At 40.9% G+C, this 15,559-nt stretch overlaps 1 protein-coding gene across 1 annotated transcript; it reads left to right on the plus strand.

The window, feature by feature from the left end:
- Positions 1-1,620: 1,620 nt before the first annotated feature.
- Positions 1,621-12,991, plus strand: LOC137877221 (serine/threonine-protein kinase 38-like). The gene is made up of 14 exons (XM_068716974.1): positions 1,621-1,970; positions 4,834-4,973; positions 5,076-5,127; positions 5,236-5,358; positions 5,481-5,564; positions 5,657-5,780; positions 5,915-6,069; positions 6,155-6,257; positions 6,399-6,460; positions 6,632-6,749; positions 7,348-7,471; positions 7,627-7,722; positions 8,731-8,822; positions 9,070-12,991. The coding sequence occupies exons 2-14, from the start codon at positions 4,846-4,848 to the stop codon at positions 9,192-9,194; spliced, it is 1,386 nt and encodes a 461-aa protein (XP_068573075.1). The 5' UTR covers positions 1,621-1,970; positions 4,834-4,845; the 3' UTR covers positions 9,195-12,991.
- The last annotated feature ends 2,568 nt before the right edge of the window (positions 12,992-15,559 follow it).

Raw genomic sequence — 15,559 nt, forward strand, 5'->3', positions numbered from 1 at the left:
ATCAAAGAAGCAAACAAACGATGATAAATCATGATGTGGCAGAAAGTATGAAGTCTACAAATGATATGATGAATGATGCACTCATTGCTTCCGTTGAATCTTATTGAAATTATATAATTTTCTCCATGAGCACACTCCTGCTTCCTTATATGCTGGTGCTGCACAGTTAAAACGTCTATAAAATGTGGAAAAATATCTTTTTGTAAGTATCTGTTTTCTAAAGCTCCAGTGGGCTGAAGGACCTGGGTGCTCCCAAACTCATCTATTGAATAGAAAAATACATAATGCCTCACTAGTTAACTGTTTATTGATGTAATTCCTTTTTAAATTTGATTAAAATAGCCATTCTGTCTGAAAAGAAAAAAAAAGATACTTGGTTGAACTGTTAATGTTTAAAAATCAAGCTCTAACTATTTGTTCACACAACAGTGTGGCCTTAATTTCACTCAAATCAAAAAGTGTCTCAGTGGTCTGAGTCCAGGCTCCGGGCCAGAGAGTTAATAGCCCAAATCTAAATATAGGTGCTGTGTCACAGCTCAGTGGGCCCCACTGATGTGAGGAATATAAAAACAGCCTTGTCTGCTGGACACCACACCCAGACGTGTTGGCAGGGCACACCCACATCTGTGCATGTTGACATCATGACTCTTACAGTAAAAACACTCAACCCGTCCAAATGAGGACATTCATGGCCTGAACTGTCAACACAAGTTTCCTGTTGGTGTTTTGTTTTCATCTTTTTTTTTCTGCTGTAATAAGTTTTATTTTGATTTACTACATACACATCTTCTTTGTCCTATTGACTAATAGGAAATCAAAGATTAGGGTAAATGCATTTCCAAGCGTCCTTGCTGGGATGATTGCAGGAAACAAGCCAGTTTCCTATGGAATTTCTAGATGGCACTTTGAAGCGTGAAAACATAATCTGCACTGTCTAGTTGTAACAGCGAGTGTGTTTTACACATGTTTTGCCAAACAAGCTGCAGTCATCTTGAAATGTTCTACCAAAATTCTCAGATCTTGCCTTAATAGAAATATCTACCATGATTTTATTGTGAAACAAAATTAGTCCTATGAAATATTTATGGGTACTGATTACAGTTTTGTATTTGTATTGGAGTGAAATTGTATTATTAATCATTGCTATACGTTTGTTTTCAACTACTGTTTAATGAAAAAGCAGCAATTTGTAGTCTGATCACAACGTGACCTTTTATTGACCTTAGATAGCCTCTTGTAGTTAACATGGCATTTGCTATTTAAGTGTGAAGAAACTAATTAATTCACATGATTCTAAAATAGCATCATAATAATATTAGTTATTGTTTCAATGGTTTGCACTGAGCATAACCAATACAATTATGTAACAACGCTTACAACTACTGTAGCCACAGACCAGCTTTTCATAGCTGCAGATGCTTCCTAGCCAAATGAACCTGCGTCCTGGAACAAAACCCTCGCGGGGCGGTTTAGATATTCTCATTGGCTGACACGCATGTCATTCTCATAAATTTTGCATATATGATTGGCCAGCGGAAACCACGGGTCCCTTTCTTCATCGCTGATTGGTTCTTGACGACGTCAATCAAATGCTACGCCGTTACGTGGCCGGAGCGTCAGATGAGTCCGACGGTCCCAGGAAGCCCAGCTGCTCATTTCATATATATTTTTTTAGCAATAAAGGCGGTTAAGCGCTGAAATTCGAGGACAGGGAGCACAAATGGAAAAAGCAAAATAATTTAAAATTATTTCAGGTTAGCTTGCTGTCAACGTCAGCGCACATTTGTTATTATTTGGCGTTGATATCGGCGATGTTTACTGTGCAGCCTGATAAGTTCCTCTGAAGGGTGGCCAATCTCTGGAGTCTCGAGCCGACCACTGCCTCAATATCAGGCAGAAAAAACAGTATATTTCTGTTATATCGTGGGGTGGCGGCAAGCCAATAATTGACTCTGGAGCAGGACACGGAGGTAAGTGAAACATATTTCCCACAGAAGGCTCTTTATTTGAATGCTGTCGTTTTTTCATAGAACCTGCCAGACAGAGCAAAGGAAATAAAGCGGATCGTTAGCTAGCTAACACAACACAGCAAGAAACTGACTGTCTGTATGAAGTGACCTGATATTATTAAACGTATTAGTATTTAAAAAAAATAAAGAATATTAAATAGTGTCAGCCATCATGTGCCAGGCAGCAGCGGTGGCAGATAGAGGTTGTGACAGGGGGGCACTAAAAGTTTAATTTGAGGTGAGTAAAACCGTTAATGTGTGTCCGCAGCTCGTGCAGGTAAACGCGCCATCTCCGCAGGTGGACGAAGGACGTTTAATTTAGCACATTGAATTAAAAGCATTACAGTTACGTGCAAAACAAATAAGTCAAACGTTGACATTTATTTTGCCCACTTTAGCTTTGAAATAACATTGACAAAACACACCTGTCAATATATTTGAAATTAATCTTTTTTTGGCGTTTTCTTTCCAATTCTGAAGCATATTCCGAAGTAATATGTAATATATATATATATATATATATATATATATATATAATATTTCCTTATTATGTGTAAAATTATACTGCACAATGTTTGGGATACATGTTACACACCATTAAGTTCCCATTAAAAGAATGTTAAGGTGACTTTTAAAAACATAAATGGCCGTTAAGCTTGAGAAACGGAACGTTTGGGACTATATGTTATTTTTGTTATAGGTGTGTGTGTGTGTGTGTGTGTGCGTGTGTGTGTGTGTGTGTGTGTGTGTGTGTGTGTGTGTGTGTGTGTGTGTGTGTGTGTGTGTGTGTGTGTGTGTGTGTATGTGAGCGTCCCATTCCTTTCTCTGGCGTCATGACTGAGTCTTTTCATTCAGGACGGAAAGGGTTTCCTGTTCAGTCACTTACAATACTTGTAGGGTGGAGTGTGTGTGTGTGTGTGTGTGTGTACTTCCAGATGTATGGAAATACACACACACTGAGCTTTAAAACCGTTTTGTATTCATTGTGACCAAATCTTTTACTTTTATTTGTAGATTATAGTTTTGGCCCAACAGATCCTTTAGCTTGCTTTTATAGTGCCTTCCTTATAAGTGCCTGAGCGGTGTAGCCTTGTTTGTTTAGCTCAGGGGTGGATCTGGAGGACTTCAGTCCAAGCTGAATCCCTTCAGACTGAGCCTTGACGTTTTCCACCTAGCTGGGGAAACAAGCACAAAACACATCCAAGCAATTAGGTGTGAACATTAAAGAGCTTTACCATGAATTAATATTCATATACGTCATTCCTATGGTCTAAAATAATCCCAAAATGTCAATAAACATGAACAACTCTCTCCCAAATCCAAAAGCTAGAGTGCTAAAAAGTGTATGAATTTACTACAGCTGTCAACAATGCCATATGTCAAATTTTCTACCATTCTCGTTGACCAAAATACCACCAGTCCTTCTCAGAAATGTGAACCTCTCATAGCGCCTACATGGCTACTTGAGTGAGACCACAAGAACTGCGATTAGCCTGCTTGTGCCGCTTTGCGTTTGATCGAGATTGTCACTCTATCGGTGATTACCAGTCTCCCTTTTACGCTGAGCTTTTGAAGAATGTTGCACTCATCTGCGCCGGCCTCAGTAACTCAACAACAGTTTTGTTTGCCAGTGTCTCCTAACGAAAACCTCCCAAACCAGGCAGCAGTCAGGAAGCATCTTGTTGTTGCGGCCGGGACGGGAAAAGGACCGGAGACCAGACAAAACATGGGTCTTGTCTCTGAGTTGCAGGGCTGTTTTATCTCTGCCTAAGCTAATCAATTCTGTCTAATGGCGTTCTGCTGAAATCTTTTGACGAATCTAGTTTTTATTCAAACAACCTCTTGCTTCTTGTTTCGTCTGCTCTCTGGGGTTTTTAATTCCACCCACACGAGGTCTGAGAAGATGTCAATATGTGCCCTTCTAGAGAAAGTGGTTCGCATGAATGAACGAGAAACAATGACAGTCCTCCTCAGGTGACTTTTGTTCTACAATTGTTCTTTGTCATTTTGATGATATCAGAGAACAGTAACGATGCATAGGAGTGCATACTGAGAAAGATCAGTGGAGAGTTCACTGATTAGTTCCTGGAATGCAGACCGCGAGTCAGCCAGCACATGATTCCCTGTCCCTGCTCTGGGGGTCACAAGAATATTTTAGTACCGGGGATCTGCTCCAGAGCTGTTCTCATTGAAATGTAAAAATGGATAGCACTCTGTTACCTTGTAGCATTAGATAATATGTTCAATCTGAAAGTCTAAAGGACTTCGTTAATATTATATTTAAGGGGAACTCAACTGATTTCACACGTTAAGATCAGTTAATTCATCATACATACATGGTACTGCTCAGCCTGTAAAAACAGTTGTAGTAATGTTTCTGAATGGCACTTTTATATTATCTTTGAATGACAGAGGTATTTGCATGGAGTGAAAGACGCTATGAAATTGCATTATGGGAAGTGTAGGATTCAGCGTTTTTGGAGCTTGACACACACAAGGTAATATCAAACCGACTTCTCTTGTAGATTAGTCATGGAAAATGACACCCATGACAGTTTTCCTTTCGTATCAAGCAGCAAAAATAAAGTTGCAAAAGTATTACGCGTTTGAGTTAATTTGCTTTACTTGACATTGCACGTCCTGTGATGTGACTATTGCGCATGCGCACATCGCAATGTTGATGCTGAAACGATACACATCATGCAGCCCTACATCAGCTACTGTACAGGGGATAACTTATTAGACACCACATAGCCGTAAAACTCCTCTCTGACGGGTGAGAATCCTTCATGGAGGACTGAATTGATTTTCTATCGTCTTGCAGGATAGTGTGGCCATGACGGGAGGGACTGCAGCCACCCTTCCCATGAGCAACCACACCCGAGAGAGGGTGACCGTGGCCAAGCTGACGCTGGAGAACTTCTACAGCACCCTGCTCACCCAGCACGAGGAGCGTGAGATGAGGTGAGAAGAGGAAGAAGTGATTTGTATATTGTAAAGCAACTAGACGTACGGTGTTTTCTCGTTCAGATTTGCGTTGTGTGTAATACGTTGCATTGTTCACAGGCAGAAGAAGCTGGAGAAGGCCATGGACGAGGAGGGTTTGCCAGATGAGGAGGTACAGTCCGCTCTGTCGTCTTGTTTATGTACCACAAAAGATTTTCTTTTTTATCTTTCTCTTCGAATTCCTCAGTTGACTCCCTGTCTATCTGTCCATGTTTTGCAGAAAGTAATGCGCCGCTCACAGCACGCCCGGAAGGAGACGGAGTTCTTGCGACTGAAGCGGACGCGACTTGGCTTGGATGACTTTGAGTCCCTTAAAGTTATCGGACGGGGGGCTTTTGGAGAGGTACGGTGGAAGAAAGGCGTGCCAAAGCTCTTGTAAATCTTTATTAGAAATAAAACCATTTTTATCACAGCTAATCCCATTTGCTCTCCTTATGAACTCAACTGTGATGTCGTCTCCCTCAGGTCCGTTTGGTGCAGAAGAAAGACACGGGGCACATTTACGCCATGAAGATTTTGAGAAAGGCCGACATGCTGGAGAAAGAACAGGTCGGCACCACAGTTCTTAAGAATGTTGAAGACGCGCTGTTTAAGCTGCTGCTGCATTCAGGCGTCTCACGCTGTCTTCTGTCTCCCTGCAGGTCGCCCATATCCGGGCGGAGAGGGATATTCTGGTGGAGGCGGATGGCGCCTGGGTGGTCAAGATGTTCTACAGCTTCCAGGACAAGAGGAACCTCTACCTCATCATGGAGTTCCTGCCTGGAGGTTTGCACCGATCCATTTGTTTGACCCTAGCATTTGTGGTCATTTAGTATGTTGAGTGTTTAAAACTGAAATTTACTGAACAGGATGAATCAGACAGACATGCATGTTGTGCCGACCTCTGCCCTTGTTGATAGGCGACATGATGACCCTGCTGATGAAGAAGGACACTCTGTCCGAAGAGGCCACCCAGTTCTATATCGCGGAGACGGTCCTGGCCATCGACTCCATCCACCAGCTGGGCTTCATCCACAGAGACATCAAACCAGACAACCTGCTGCTGGACTCCAGGGTGAGACACCCACACGCTTCACTGACTGTCGGTAAACGCACACACAATGTGGAGACTTATTGAATGTTTTTGTGTTTCCTCACAGGGACACGTGAAGCTGTCTGATTTTGGCCTGTGTACGGGACTGAAGAAGGCTCATCGCACAGAATTCTACAGGAACCTGACACACAACCCGCCCAGTGATTTCTGTGAGTTCACTAGAAATAACAAGAAAAAGCCAAGCATTGATGAAAATAGATGCATATCAATGTGCACTATAATAGTGTAAGTGGTAACATATACTGTAACTGTTACGTGATCATTTGCTTTTCCTCGCTTTACTCTCGCAGCCTTTCAAAATATGAACTCCAAGAGGAAAGCAGAAACCTGGAAGAAGAACCGGAGACAGCTGGTAAGCCCTTTTACTAAATTGTATTGTGGTCATACTGGCAAAAAGAAAAGAAAAATCTAAAATTTTGCTTCCTGGTAATCAATAATCAACTGGAACATGTTGATTTTAATTATTTATAATAAATATATTCCAACCCAGAACCCTCACCTTCTATCTTTCTGTGACTTTCAGGCGTATTCTACTGTGGGAACGCCGGACTACATTGCTCCTGAAGTCTTCATGCAGACGGGATACAACAAGCTGTGTGACTGGTGGTCTCTGGGTGTCATCATGTACGAAATGCTCATCGGTAAGCACGCATCTGTCTGTGTGTAAGACAGACACCGAGAGGTGAAGAAAATAAAGCTGGAAAATAGAAATCACAGATATTTTGCATAATTGTTTAAATGTGTAAAAGATTTAGAAATATTGAAAACATTGCAGGTGTCACAAATTAAATGATGTGTGAAATGTCTTAAAGGGATGGTTTGCCTTATTTGAAGTGGGGGGAGTACTGGCACAGGAGCAAAGCAACGTACTGCTGTGGACCAGCAGAAAAAAAAACGTGTTTTGCCACCTATTTAAAAAAAAAAAAAAAAAGTATGCTATATTTAGAATATTTTCACAACTTTACTGAACGTTATCTCTGCTCTCTTCAAAGCCACCGGACTCCTTTTGACAAAATATGTAGTTTTACATGTCAGAACACAGAAGTTGCTGGTCTACCGGTAGACCAGCAGTACATCACTCTACTGTCCCTTAATATTTGCTGTACACAGGAACAATGACAGCAGATTACTTGCCATCTTACATGTTGCATGTATGATTGACACATGAAGTCCACTGCTGTCAGTGGACTTCTGCAGGTTGTCCTGCCGTACGTTTGAATGCTCGTTGGCTGTGTTCAGGTTACCCACCCTTCTGCTCTGAGACGCCTCAGGAGACGTACAGGAAGGTGATGAACTGGAAGGAAACCCTCGTCTTCCCACCCGAAGTCCCCATCTCAGAGAGGGCCAAAGACCTGATATTAAAGTATGTGAAGATGCATTTTTAATTCAGTTTTCTCTTCTTTTATTTTTTATTTTTTTTTTACGAGCTCACGCGACAGCAGTGTGCTAAACATGTTGGTGTGGACAGTGAATGATTGTCCAACTACTGAATGAAGGTTCACTGTTTGTGTGTTCCAGGTATTGCACTGATGCAGAGAACAGGGTTGGAGCTGTGAGCGTGGAGGAGATCAAGAGTCATCAGTTTTTTGAGTCGGTGGACTGGGAGCACATCAGGTACATGAACTCTGAGCCCCTGTCAGACATTAATGTGGTGGCAATTCAACATGTCTGAATAACCGCTATTCACTTTTAATTCAACAGCCAAGAAGGATGTCTAAATGGGGCTGTATGGGGGTGCTGAATGTCTGATTTTACACAGAATTGCTCTTTCTCCGAATAAATCATGATGTATATCTTCAGTGATTTTAGATATCAGCCTATTAATTCAAATGTATTTGTTATTAAAGTTTTTATATCTTTGAATATTATTAGCTTTAGTAGCAAGATATCCAAAGACCTGGAATAATTACACACATATATGCACATATTCAGAACAACCAAAATATACATCTAGAAATGCAAAGAGAGATAAAGTTCCCTAATCACTGACTCTAGCTAAGTCATAGTTCATATGAAACTAATTCAGTCATCCATGTTTTTTTTTTTTAATATCTGGACAGAATGTACGTTTCTACATAATATAACTATTAATAAAAATACAACAACATATGACAACTATTTCAAAATTAAAGAATACATGTATTAATCAGAGCACTCGCATAGCAACGTAGCACTAAATGTATTTAGGTGTGTGTGTGTGTGTGTGTGTGTGTGTGTGTGTGTGTGTGTGTGTGTGTGTGTGTGTGTGTGTGTGTGTGGTTACCACCCTTCTGTTTATGAATTGCTATAATGGGTAAAATCTATCGATCTCCGCTCAAACAGCGTCCATCAATGAGCAAATAACAAAAAAAAAAACATGATTTGAAGATCAGTCGACAATATAGGCAAGACTTGACCAATCAGATTTGACTATGCAAATTCTTAGCCGGGGACACCCCTAACTTTAACACAGAGATGAAGCCAGCACCATTGCGTACTCCGCTTGCATGAAAGGTAACCCTGCTTATGCACAGAGCAGGTTCTGGATAGAGGCCATTATCTAGCTCAAATAAAAAGGTGCACACGTTTTAGCATTCCTTATTTCTGTGGCCATTCACCATTTTCCCCGTCTTGCCTCCACAGGGAGCGTCCCGCAGCCATCTCCATCGAAATCAAGAGCATCGACGACACCTCAAACTTTGACGACTTCCCCGAATCGGACATCCTTCAGCCAGGTTTGTCCAGTGAAATCCTCCGCTAGCACTGCAGGATAGCCAGGAAACATTAGCCCGGGGTTTGATTCAGACAGAGCATGATTATACATGAGTCATGACAGATGACTGAAGCGGATTCTAAACGATGATTACTCTCTTTACACTATAACGGCTTTAAACTTTAAAGGGGCCTTTTCATTTACATGATGCAGTGCCCTTCAAGTGGCAAAAATAATAACACCACCTCTTGTTCTGTGTTCATCAACAGCCAACGCGACAGAGCCGGACTTCAAATCGAAGGATTGGGTGTTCCTCAACTACACGTACAAACGCTTTGAGGGTCTGACTCAGCGAGGCACCATCCCCACATACATGAAGGCAGGGAAGGCCTGACAGGGGGAGACAGACAGACGTTTACGGACACAGGGTCGGGCCACCGAGCCCCGCTGGTGCTGAAAGGCTGCGCCGTTGGGCCTCTCGGTATACATTTAACCCTCATCACAAGTCATTTAGGTCTGCTCAGCCGCCACAAGAACGCCAAGAGCTCTGAAATGAAGGAGCGTTACCGCATTACCTCGGTTGTTTATATCGTATACTCGTGCCGTCTTTAGCCACAGCTCTCAGGCCAGCTCACTAACTAGGACACTAAATCAGCATATCTGCATGTACAGTCCGGAGAGGGCGCTTCACTGCCCAGAGGCGACAGTGGGACCGAGAATTAACTGCTTGGACATCTTCACAGCGATAGTTTCTACTCTTCGCGCCATTTCTAATACTCAAGACGAGCTCTATTCGCTGTAGTCAGAATGATAAGTTAGTGAGAACAGGTACACCTCTCACTTGTTCTCGCCCGTACTGTTATACCTACTGGATTTGAAAGGAAAGTTCCAGCATGATTTCAAGGGTTTTGGCTCACTCTCTGCTTTGTATTTAGGAGTTACTCCCACTAACAAAGGTGGCATCCATTTTAAAAAAGGGTCAAGTGTGAAACATCTTCTCTTTGTGGTGGTGGTAGTTAGCAAAATGCTAGTGGATCCCAATAGGTCAGTTAGCATCAAATTAGTCTGGGACAAATAGGAATGTTGAGAGGGTAGCTACATTGTTTTTATAGACCTTAGGTTTACAGGCTTGTTAGCCCTGCTAGCGGCGTAGTTATTGCTATCAGATGAAGTGTCATAACTTCTGTGATCCCTTAACTTTTCCTCCAGCGCCGTCATCAGGTCAAAAATAGTTTGTCCGATATTTTATTTTTACATTATTTTTTATGACCAAATATATTTCTAAAGCTAACAGCTGACTTTCCCATCAGCATCAGCCGTACTAGTGCTAACGAGCAAACGATGCTAACACGCTAAACTAAGATGGCGAACATGGGAAACCTGGTTAACATCAACATGTTAGCAGTGTCTGTGGATGTTAGTATGCTAATGTTAGCTTTTAGCTAAAATGTAACAATCTATTTACAGAAAAAACAGGTTGGGAATTTTTTAAGTGTAAATATTTTTATTGTAACAGTAGTATAATTATTTTGGCCTGTAATGGGGGAGTTTGAATTGGACGTGTCTCTGTTTTCAGTAACAATTAACATTAAAGGGAGAGGAAATAAAACTCAAATTATGCTGGAACCCTCCTTTAACCCTCACAGTGTGACTCTGTGTCGGCTCTTTAGGACAACTCTTACGCTTTTCTCGCGGAGGCAAAACCTGTTGCCAGGAAACTCGTGAATAAGAAGTTTGCCCCGTGCTTGATATCCGTTGGCGCCGAGCGTTGGCCATTCACGTGCATGCCGAGTGGGTCACTAGCCTTCAGAGCCAGTTGTGTTTGTTTGTGCTGCAGTAGTTATTTCCCCTGATCTTATTTCTAGCGAGCCAGAGGGCCGACTTGTTCCTTCTTAGATGGACAAAACATGCAAAGTGCCTTTTAAAATAGCAGATAAATATTTAACCAGATGTGTTGGCGATGTTATCAGAGATTAATCATAGGGTGTCAATTACTTTTAGAAATGTGAAAGCTGTTTGAAGGAGGGAAAAGGAAAAGGGAAACATTCTTAGCTTCATAGTAAGCAACAATTTTCTCTGAAAGCAAAAAGAGAGCTCTGATGTGTCACTTATATTTAGTGTCTGCAGAGTGATAACACATGTGAAGTGATAAAGGTGATAAAACAGGGATGAAACAAAGGCAGTACAGGTTAGATAATTAAACAAGGGGCTCATAAAAACGATGCCTCAAGGCAAACACAACAAACAAAGTGTGTTTGTTGAACATTAAGCTAAACTAGAAATAAAATAAGACTAGATTAACATTGTGGCTATGTTAGACACATGTACGTTAGGCTCTAGATGTATTTAATGTTATTTTTCACCCCCTTCCCCCTAAAAAGCTAACGTCAGACCTGTTTTACTCAACAAAATGAGCCACTTAACCACCACGTCTGCTCAGAGTTGTGACTGTCACTGGACACAGCGCTAAATATAGTAACCAAAGAACTCTGATCATCACACGTCGTCGGTCTGAACGCACATTCAGATGTAGCTGTCGCTTACTGCACTAACGTTAAACTACCTTTTGAATAAAACACCGTTCCACGAGAGATAAACTTGGCTACGGAATAATTTGCCATTTCCATTTCTATCCATGAGGACTTGCATTGTTTGTTTGAAAAAAAGCAACCTACAAATTAGGGTTATTTCTGCATTATTTATTATTTTTCATGTTGGTTTATGGATGAGATTTTGTCCTAATATTGAGTGCATTTAAATTGGATGATTTTCATATCAGATTTAAAGGGGCACTCCGGTGTTTTAGTGTTGCACCTCGTTAAAGCCAGAGATGTTTTAAAAAGAATGGTTGACTTTTAGTCCCTAGTATGTTCCCAAAACAGTGAATCCTCCACTTCCCACAATGCAACTTGATAGCGAACTTCAGTGAACTGACTTTGATGTGAAAAGGCGTGGAGTGTCCCTTTTAAATGCAAACGGTCACACAACACATCATATCAGATAGACAGACAGACAGACAGACAGACAGACAGACAGACAGACAGACAGACAGAGACACACACACACACACACACACACACAAAATAAACATCCAAATGTATAATTCTGACGCAAATACAAATCAAAGCTGAGACCAGTCTAGAAGATGTGGTCCTACTGGAGCACGACAGATGCATGATGGGGGTTTTGCTGATGGCTGCAGCTGCAGATTCCCCGGTTGTGTCTAATCACTGGAACACAACAACTCGCCCTGGGAGAGGCCAAACCGCTGTGTTCATAGCGTCCTGTTTCACAGCCAAACACTTTACAATTGTTCGTGAGGAACGAGTGAGTGTGTGTGACTGAGTGTGCGTGTATGAGTGCTGCTGTCTCGGGACGAGGAGGACATTTTCACCACGTAGATTTCGGTGCTTTTTGTTGTCGTTGTGAGGTGATGTGTGACCTTGTTCAATGTCAAACTCGTGGTCTGTGTTATAGAGAAGTTTTATTTTTATTTTTTTCCTTTCAACATTAGAAGAAAACTGGAGGGTAAATACTGCATTTGGCATCCATACAATTCAGCATATGCTCGAGATGACTTGAGATCATTACTGTGGCACTTTATCTAAAGGGGGCTAAATTATTGTGACTTAATTTCTCCGCCAGGTCGAGAAGAGTTCAGGAAATGTTCAAGTTAAGCCGGACAATTCATTTCTGACGGACCAAACAAGCTTTTTAATTCACCCTTTGTGTTGTTGATCAGAACAGTGTCCATTATTTCATGATTAATGTTTGGAGAAGTCCGTCTGACAGCAGGGAAAGGTGTATTTATCCTTTTAGAAAAGCAGTTCACTCAGACTTAAAGGATAAAAGCAGATTAAACGCCCATTCACATCTATGGAGTCTAGTTTTAGATGGAAGTGGTCTCTGCCTCGGAAACCTCAGCGCCCAGGGACTTGGCTAATAATTTGTAAACCCCCCCCCCCCCTTTGTTAAAGCAACAATTCAGTCTCAAGATTCTCAAGTGTAAGGTTTAAAAGAAAAACTCCACAGGACTGTGTCGTGAGGTATTTTGTGTAACGCTGTGTACATATTGTTGTAGACACTTGAAGGAAACTGACTGTGGAGTGACGGAGGAAATGCTCATTAATATATTCATTCTCATTCATCAGTTTTCATCTTGATAAAATGCTTAAAACAATAGAAATTTAACACTTTAGAGTCTTTTTTCTTGTTGTTGGGGATATTGTGGAGTGGTTCATGAACTTAAGACTGCATGTCCCATAAACACGTGGGAGTGTGGAGGCCTGGAAAAAGCTTTGAAAGTGTTAACTCAGCAGTCTTTTACAGCACATTTCAGTCCTAAACTAATTAATCCAATATCTAAGGTTTGGTATGCAGAGTCAAAACAGAAAAAGTACACTGATGCAACAAAACACTCTCACAATTTACTCTTAAGTCTGACACTTGATTGAGTTTAAAATAATATAGCGTATTCAATAAAGAGTCACTGTGTCTCATTTCTGTTGCAGAGTGTGTAACTTAAAAATATTCTGTAACAATGTTATTTTGAAATGCAACAATAACTAATTCTACCTAATTCTGTGATAAACATATCCGGTGTTGTGGTGATCTGATCAAACTGATGCGTTGTATTTTCATACAGATGTTTCCTGTTTATCTCCACACTGCTGACTATCGACTAAAGAGGCAAAAACACGGAAGAGAAAAATATATATGACAAAAAAAATTAAGTTTGGGAAAGGCTTTGAACAAAAAGTAAGGATTTCCAAAACTGATTAAACAAATAAATGAGAAAAGAAGAGTTTTTAAAGCAGCACAGCGTCTTGCTGTGACCTACTGAGGCCGCTAGAGAGAGCTCCTGATGCACAGGAGTGCAGCTGGTCGGGATCTTATGAATGAACGCTGAGGCTCACAGCTGTTCCAAGTGTTGTCAAAGCAACAACCTGCTATCTCCGAGGTCGGTTGATGGTTTTATAATAAAGGATCAAATGCTGCTGCAGTGAAAAACATTGCCGTTTTTATTCATTCCTAAAATGAATTTGACAGCAATAACAACAAGCCTAATATTCATACATTATATTTCTAGATGTTTATTGTCGCACACTCTTATACAAATATAATTCGGTTGTGTAATGCTGTCAGAGCATTTGAACTTCCAGCCTCACTTACCTTCTTTGTGAATATGAGTCTGATGTTTGGCTGTGGAAAATAATTTGTACTCATTCATTTCAGTTTTATTCGTTTATTCTAGAAACAAGGACGCACCAACATGAAAGATAAGTTAATTTTCTTTCACTTATTGACTACAGCTCCTAATGAACCCTTTGGCAGCCTGCTCTTTAAATAGTATGTCAAATACACACGTGGGCTCTGCTGTTTTCACTTGACGTTGAGATGTTATCAGGCTGTGTTTGCTTACACAGACATGCTATTTAAACAGACTTGGACTGGAGTGTGAGGTCGACTCAGTCTACTGCCTTTAATTTGAATATTAGCAGTCAGTAAGATGACAAAACCTGTATAGTGTACAGGTGGCGTCAGACCTAGCCCTAGTTGTAGTAGACCTATAATTATGAGAGGATGTTTGGGCGGAGCTGAGGTCACAGGTGGGACGACACGAAGACCCGAAGGCATAGGTAGTTACACCTGGAGGTGGACATTCCAGACCCACCAACCCCCTTTAAACAAACAGGCTTGCGGGAAAAACCCTGCCTATTCATACATCGTATTGTTTTGAATGTGAAAAGGCTAGTAGAGGAGGTTTTTCAAGTGATTTGTAAATATATTTTAAGCTAAATTAGTTGTAAAACTTTTAACTCAATGAAAACAAATCATTGTGTGTAGGGCACTCAAGAGAAGCAAGGAAAAGAGCTGAATTTAGGATATTAAGAAATAAATTCCAATATGGACAGTACGAGCTATGAAATCATGGCTGCACAATTAATTCATATACAAGCCTGCAGATTTCTTTTCTTTTCCTAGCTTCTTGAGTGTCTCACACAAAAGTAATAGGGTTTGTAATATCAGTAACATCATTACTACTGCCTCAAATAGTCCTAATATCCCCCTGAAAGTGTCTTAGCGCGTTCCCAATGACGTTTTTCGTGTTTCCTGTCCACTTATGACGTTTCCGGGTTGGTAAAATGCACACGGACTGTACTTTCTCTGTCTTCAAAATAGGTTACCGAGCCAACCGTCGCAACGTGACCGTCGAGTTATATAATATATAGGTCAACACGTTTCTCGTTGGCACGTGGAGCCTTCTGTTTTAAAGTCTCGTGCAAAGTTCTAGAATTACACTATGTAGGTGAGAGTCGAAGATCGTCAAAATTGGAAAAGACGTATCACTTTGTCTTTTTAACTGGGGTCTACTTTTTTCTTTAGTCGTTTTTCACATCGATTTTAGAAATTCATGAGGATGAAAACCTTGACTCAAATATTTAAAGTAGCCTATTCTCACAGAGCCAGGGCACGTAAAAAAAAGTTGACATGATTGCCCTACATTAGGGTTTTTATAATGTTAGATATGTTAATACCCAGTCAACATTATAACATGTCACTATGTTAAATATATTTATGTGAAACGCAGCAAGATTGTCCCATATGCCGGCCACACATGATGGCCCCATTATCAGTATTGTAGATAACTTGACATAATTTATAAAGAAGGTCCACATAGCCATGAGGACAAAAAACTGTATTGAAGTAGAGGCCGTCATTTTAACAGCTTTGTACTATGTAATTTAATTTTTATTT

This window comes from Cebidichthys violaceus, unplaced genomic scaffold (assembly GCF_023349555.1).
Source record: "Cebidichthys violaceus isolate CVI_PGR_0920_01 unplaced genomic scaffold, fCebVio1.0.p SCAF_21, whole genome shotgun sequence".
NCBI classification, from domain to species: Eukaryota; Metazoa; Chordata; class Actinopteri; order Perciformes; family Stichaeidae; genus Cebidichthys; species Cebidichthys violaceus.

Bases quoted from the DNA above. Each gene is read 5' to 3' on its own strand.
- LOC137877221 (XM_068716974.1), top strand. From the start codon at position 4,846: ATGACGGGAGGGACTGCAGCCACCCTTCCCATGAGCAACCACACCCGA. The intron at 7,723-8,730 runs GTACATGAACTC...TTGCCTCCACAG, and splicing joins GTGGACTGGGAGCACATCAG to GGAGCGTCCCGCAGCCATCT. The intron at 8,823-9,069 runs GTTTGTCCAGTG...GTTCATCAACAG, and splicing joins ATCGGACATCCTTCAGCCAG to CCAACGCGACAGAGCCGGAC.